Raw genomic sequence first — 6000 nt, 5'->3', positions numbered from 1 at the left:
CCCTCCCCAAGTCCATGCCCCCAGGGAGGGGCTGACCCCCAACCCCCCAAGTCCGACCTGGTGCCCCAGAGCCAGACCACTTGGTTCTTTCCTAACAGCTGAGTTAGGCTGGAATTAAAACAGCAACGGAATGAAAACCACATGGAAAGAAGGAATAGGGACACGACGTGCCCTTGATCTGGGGGCGGTCTCCCCCAGGCCCCCCACCGTGCATGCAGCCCCCTCCCTCCACCAGTCCAGGTGGGACAGGGCCCTCCCCAAGCCTCTCCTGCTGCTCCCCCTCGGATGCCTGCCCGTGTCTGGTCCTGGAGCTCGAGCCCACAGACTCTCGGAGATGGCAGCACGTGCTGGAGCCCGCCCTACCCTTCCTGGACTGACGCCGGTCTCCATCCTCAATGCAGGTGCCCAGCAGGACACACTCGGACGGACTCAGAGCACCCGACCCCTCGTCTTTCCATCCCAGCGCACTGGTTTCCGGCTTGCTCCAAAGGCCCACAGCTGAACCTCGCCGCCACAGATCTGTCACCCAGCCTCCCACACGCCCCACTCTGCCACGCACCCCATCTCCCACGTGCACCAGTATCAAACCAGTCCTCAGAAAGAATAAAACGTCTGTTTTAATTGGCCAGTAAAATACATTGCAAATCATTAGCATCTTATAAACAGAAACATTAAGTTACAAATCCATGTTAAAAATTGCAGTTCAGTGCAGCCTAATAGCTGTGTGTCCCAAAGTTTATTTTTTGCAAGATTTTCCTCCACCGCTTTTGTGACAAGTAACATTACTATCTGCCATTGTTCAGAGTCTGAAGGACAGTATTTGCAAATAAAAGCAGAGATGGCAGAAGGTCTGTGTGTTTGAACAGTGCTCTCCAAGCTCGAAGGCTCACTGCCCCACGTCAGGACCCCCCACCCCAACAGAAAAGCACCCACCACTGCCTGGCATCTTCTGGGGGCTTCACAGAGACCCAGCAAAGCGCTGCTCCTGGGGGCTGGGGGTCTGCAAGGCTCAGGAGTCCGCGTCCCTTGGTGTCTGGAGGGCCTTCCACCGGCTTCTGGGAGAAGCAGCTCACTCCCTTTGTGGCCCTGCTGGGCACCCTCCCCTGTGAGGAGTACAGGTCTAGATGTACTGAGGTACTTGGTATCAAAGAGCACACTAGAAACGGTTCTTTAAAAACACTAAGAAAAACAGCTTGGAAATAATGCATGTTTCCATTTTTGGAACCTTCCCCAAACTTCCAGAAAGGGTGGCTGCTGTGGATTCTACTTTAAGTTCCACTAACAGCAAACCAGCCACTTTTGCTTGAAGGGGGCTGGGGTGGACGCTCAGCATGGCCCGTCGCTGGCTCCGGCAGCGCCCGCAGCCCACGGGAGAGGGACACCGACGTCTGGGAGAGCAGACTGGAACCCCCCCAAGTACTCTCTGCAGAAGGACCCCGTCCCCCCAAACACCAGGAGCATCCTCGCATTGGGGTCTTCGTGCAGGACCGCACAATGAAGCCACACACGGACCTTCAGCCAGGATTACCGCCAACGTCAACGGCCGGAACCGGAGGGCCGGAGCCCACGGCCGCCAGCAGGCAGCCTCGCAGGAGACAACGCGCACAGCATCCTAGTTTTGCTGAAGCAGTGTGTGTGAAAGGAGAGGGCCGGAGGGCTCCACGGGCACGGGCACACAGAGCCCAGCCAAGGCGAAAGTGCACAGGACACACAAGCGCTAAGTCTGCAGGGGGCACGACGTCCCTGGCGCCTCCTTCCAGAGAGGCCAGCTAGGTCGCCTGCCACCTGTGTGAGGTCAGCGCACCAGCAACCCCGCCACGGCCCCTGGAGCGTCTCGGAGGCGAGCCCGGCGCTGCTCAGAGGGGAGCTGCAGAAGCGTGGATCCCTTGCTCTACTGTCCTGTCTCTGTTCCCTCCTTCCCGAAGACTGCGGCTTTCCCGAGCAGCACAGGGCACCGTCCTGGGACAGAACATCCTGCTTCAGATGGAATGGGTGGAGGTCTCGGACTGCTGCCTGATGTAACTCTGGAAGCTCTTGTCGCCAATGGGGTGCTCCCTGCAAAGGAGGTGGGGGAGGGGAAAGTGAGGCAGCGCTCCGGTCGCCAGTGCCCATGAGCACGTTTCCACACTCTTTTTTCCTCTCTTTAAATGTGATACGTGGTCATCGTAATCATTGTGAAAAATACAGACAAGCAAAGAAAAAAAGACTTAGCCGGAATCACCTACGGAAGTGTACCTGTGGCCTAGAAACAGGCACAGGGGTGGGATTTCTGGCCCATTAAAGCCTGATTTTGGAAGCAACGGATCTGGAGACAGGAGGGACTGGGAGGCAGGAGGGTCTGGAAGGTCTAGGAGGGTGTGGAGGCAGGAGGTTAGGGAAGGGCTGCCCCTGGGACACTGTCCAGCAGACCCTGGGGAGTACGGGGAGGCTGCCCCAGTCCTCATGGGTGCATGCAGGCGGCCTTAGGGGCGTTACGGCTATGCTCTGCCCCAGAAAGCTCCTTGCAGTCCCTTCCCTTCCACCTTTGCCAAGAGCTCCCCTGCCATCCCGATGCCATACTCACTGGCTCCCGTACTTGGTCTTCTTGAACTTGTCCCTTTTGTACTGGGCGTGCTCCTGTTCCAGGGCCCCGACCCCAGCGATGACCTGCTTTAGTGTCTTGTAGGTCTCCTGGGGGTCGTCGATGATGAATGTCGAGTACTCCTCCTGCTCCGGTCCGTCGTACACAGACCTGCTGCCACAGGCCTCTGCGGCGTTGGGAGGGGCTGGAGGTCAGGGCAGGAACTCCACGGGCAGCCTGCCCAGGGCAGGGCGACCGTTCCCACGCAAGCGCACAAAAAAGCAGAAGCCGGTCCCAAGAGCCGGGCCATGCTGAGCCCCGGAGAAGCCAGGGTCCACCGCCCCGTCTGACCAGCCTGTCTCCTGGGCAACCTGCGTCTGTCCACACCCCACTGCTCACCAGACCACAACCGGCACATGTTTGTTCCTGGACACTGGGCTGGGGGGACTCGAGGGCCTCTGGGGTCACCCAGGCTCGCCCTGGGGAAACGACCTCAAGGAAAGCCCCATCTTAGAAAGAGGGGCCAGGGCGTCACTCACCTAGCATTTACGTGCACACCCTGTGGCTCGAACATGGGGCACAAGGTGCAACAGAAGCCGTCCTCATGGGTGTCACCTCTTAGCTAGTCTGCACGGGCAGCGTCCTAGGACCTCTGTCACCCCCACCTGCCAGACACGTGACTTTCTCGTTGGACCACCTCACTCTAGTTGAAGAGCACGCTGTGGCCTCCAGGCATCCAAGAGGAGCGCCCAAACACCTGAGCTGAGCCTGGGCCCCCGCGACCTGTTCCCCAAACACCTGAGCTGGGCCCTCCATTCCAGGGCCACAGAGAGACCGGGTGAGAAGACATGCCACCTGGACAGCACCTGCCCGGGCGAGAAGGCGTGCCACCTGGACAGCACCTGCCCGGGTGAGAAGGCGTGCCACCTGGACAGCACCTGCCCGGGCGAGAAGACATGCCACCTGGACAGCACCTGCCCGGGGGAGAAGGCGTGCCACCTGGACAGCACCTGCCCGGGTGAGCCAGCATCTAGGGCTCCTCACCCATCGGCACTGTTGCTTCATGATCACAGCAGCTCTGGGGTCCACTTCACTGTCTTTATTTCCAACCCAGGAGAACTCTCTTAATTCTTACTGAAAAATCACAAGTCTGTACAAAGGAAAACCTGGGAAGATTGAAAGTTTCAAAGAAAAAGAGGATCTGACAGGAGAAGGGTAAGCAACGTCAACACGAGGGCCGAACGAGCAGAGGAGGGAAAGGCGGGGAGACCCGGTGGGTAGCGCGCTGACTGGAGTTCAGCCTTTCTCTTTTCACATAAAACGCAGGGTTATGGTCCCCGGTGCCGGACCGCCTGGACTCCCTCCCCAAGGCCGCCACTTGTGGGAACTACTGGGCCTGGAGTAGGTTACTTATGTCCCAGCCTCAGCGAGCCCTTCTGGGAAGTGGGGGCACCGGTGTCCCTGAGAGGCTCCTGCCCGGGGGCCTGGCAGTGCCCGTGAGCTGTGCTGTTATAAAGACAGCCAGCGTGGACAGGTGAAGAGGGATCGCCCCTGAACAAGCACGTGTCTGTGATCATTGCGAATGGCAGAAACAAACAGACTCTCACTGCCAGTGTGGTGCTGGGGGAGAAGGCGGACGTCTTCATCACACAAGGGTCTGCGGCTTCAGAGGACTGCAGGCCCTGAGCGGAGCGAGGAGGGCAGTGGAGGTGGCTCGGATAAGCATATTGCAGCCAGGGCCAGGCCCTGCTCGGCCCCCCAACTGCCTTATGGGGGCCGTGTGATTGGATCCCGGATTAATCCAGGCGGTTAGGCCATTTCATGGAAGAGGACATCAGGGCTTGCCCAGTGGTCTCACAGCAGACGCCAAAGCTATGTCTGGATCGAGGCCTGGGAATCGTGGATGGATCCCATGCAGGGCACCAAGAAGCGCGGCCTGAGTGGGCGAGTGCTGGGAGTGACCTGGGGCCAGACTGTGGGTGGCTGGTTGTGTGGGAGACACGGCTCGATGCCCTGTGAGCCCCAACCTTCCCAGCACCCTGATAAACGGGCACTCGTGCCTACTTTGCAGAGGAAGCAAGTTGCTAACCCAGGACACACCACAGAGCGGGGACCCTGCTGCCACTTGAAAAGTGCATCTGCATTAATCTCAGCCCCGTGGCTCAAGCCCCCGCCAAGCCCCGCACTAACCCTTCCCTGCCTGAGGGACTGGGTTCCACTGTCGGCAGATTTCAGGGGGAGCAATAAAGAACCAGGGTGAGCCCAAGGGAGGGTGGCCAGCGGAGTCCACGCCACATGATGGGGGGAGGAGACCAAATCTCTCCTCTTGCACAGGCAACTGTACCACTGCCTCCTCCGAGGCCAAAAGGCTGCCATGCCCAAGGGGAAAGGACTGCCTGTGTCAGGTAGAAATAAGCCCCATGGTCCCAGTGCTCACGAGAATATTCGGACTAATATGAAGGGAGTGTCTCAAGATGATTAGATCGCCGCCGACAAACTCTCTGCCTCAAAGAAGCACTGAGACTCCAGGCAGAGGCCCGAAGATAGTCTGAGAAGTGATTCAGGGCTACAGTGCCCAAGCCAGGTGCACCGTAAGATCTCAAGATCTCCAATCATGATGACACTATGAACATTTGTCCAGATGACTCCTACACTGGGAGGGAGGCTCTTTCATCCACGCATCCTCCATCCATCCATCCATCCATCCATCCATCCAACCATCCATCCATCCATCCATCCATCCATCCAACCATTATCCATTACCTACCCATCCATCATCCATCCATTAAACCCATAATCCACCCATCATCCGTCCATCCAACCATGCATACACCATCACCATCCATCCTTGATTCACCCATCATCCATCCATCACCCACCCACCCATCACCCATCATCTATACAACATCCACCCACCATCTATCGATCCATCATCCATCATCCACCCATCTGTCATCCACTGCCTGTCCATCCATTCATCCAGAAAACAGGTATTCAGTTCTTCTTTCATGTCAGGCACTGGGGTAAATAGGACCTCTTTCTGCTCTCAAAGGGTCAAGTATACTGAGGGGAAACAGATCAGAGATGCCAATCATGGCAATGACAGAGACATACACAGGGTTAGAAAAAGCTCCCCAGAGGAGGAGACTTACAAGACAAACAGGTATTAGCCAGACGAAGGGGGCAGAGGGTGGCATTAGGGCAGAGGCATGGGGGCCGGCAATGGTGCGATGCTGAGGTGACCCCAGGTTGGAAGCAAGAGGGAGACAATGTGTGGAGAGAGGTCGCTGGAAGGAGGTTGATCATGCAAGGGTTAGCCTCCTTCATGAACCTGGATCTCACATGGTGGCTTCAACCTAAGACTCCTTGACCTTCCTCTGTTCTGGTCACTCCTCTCAGTGTGCGGGGAAGGGGCTGCTACCTTGAGGCCTGGTATAGCC

General features: G+C 57.7%; 1 protein-coding gene across 3 annotated transcripts in view; it reads right to left on the bottom strand.

The window, feature by feature from the left end:
* Positions 1 to 599: 599 nt before the first annotated feature.
* RASA3 (RAS p21 protein activator 3) overlaps positions 600 to 6000 on the bottom strand; it is a 107504-nt gene continuing 102103 nt past the window's right edge. For all 3 annotated transcript variants that reach the window (XM_026488713.4, XM_057306911.1, XM_044380191.3), the window contains 2 exons: positions 2564 to 2747; positions 600 to 2055 (listed from right to left, as the gene is read on the bottom strand). In XM_026488713.4, the coding sequence (XP_026344498.1) occupies positions 1980 to 2055; positions 2564 to 2747 (260 nt within the window). In that variant the 3' untranslated portion in view covers positions 600 to 1979. The remainder of the gene's footprint in view (positions 2056 to 2563; positions 2748 to 6000) is intronic.

This window comes from Ursus arctos, unplaced genomic scaffold (genome assembly GCF_023065955.2).
Source record: "Ursus arctos isolate Adak ecotype North America unplaced genomic scaffold, UrsArc2.0 scaffold_10, whole genome shotgun sequence".
Taxonomy (NCBI): Eukaryota; Metazoa; Chordata; class Mammalia; order Carnivora; family Ursidae; genus Ursus; species Ursus arctos.
This window is presented reverse-complemented; position numbering and strand designations above follow the sequence as displayed.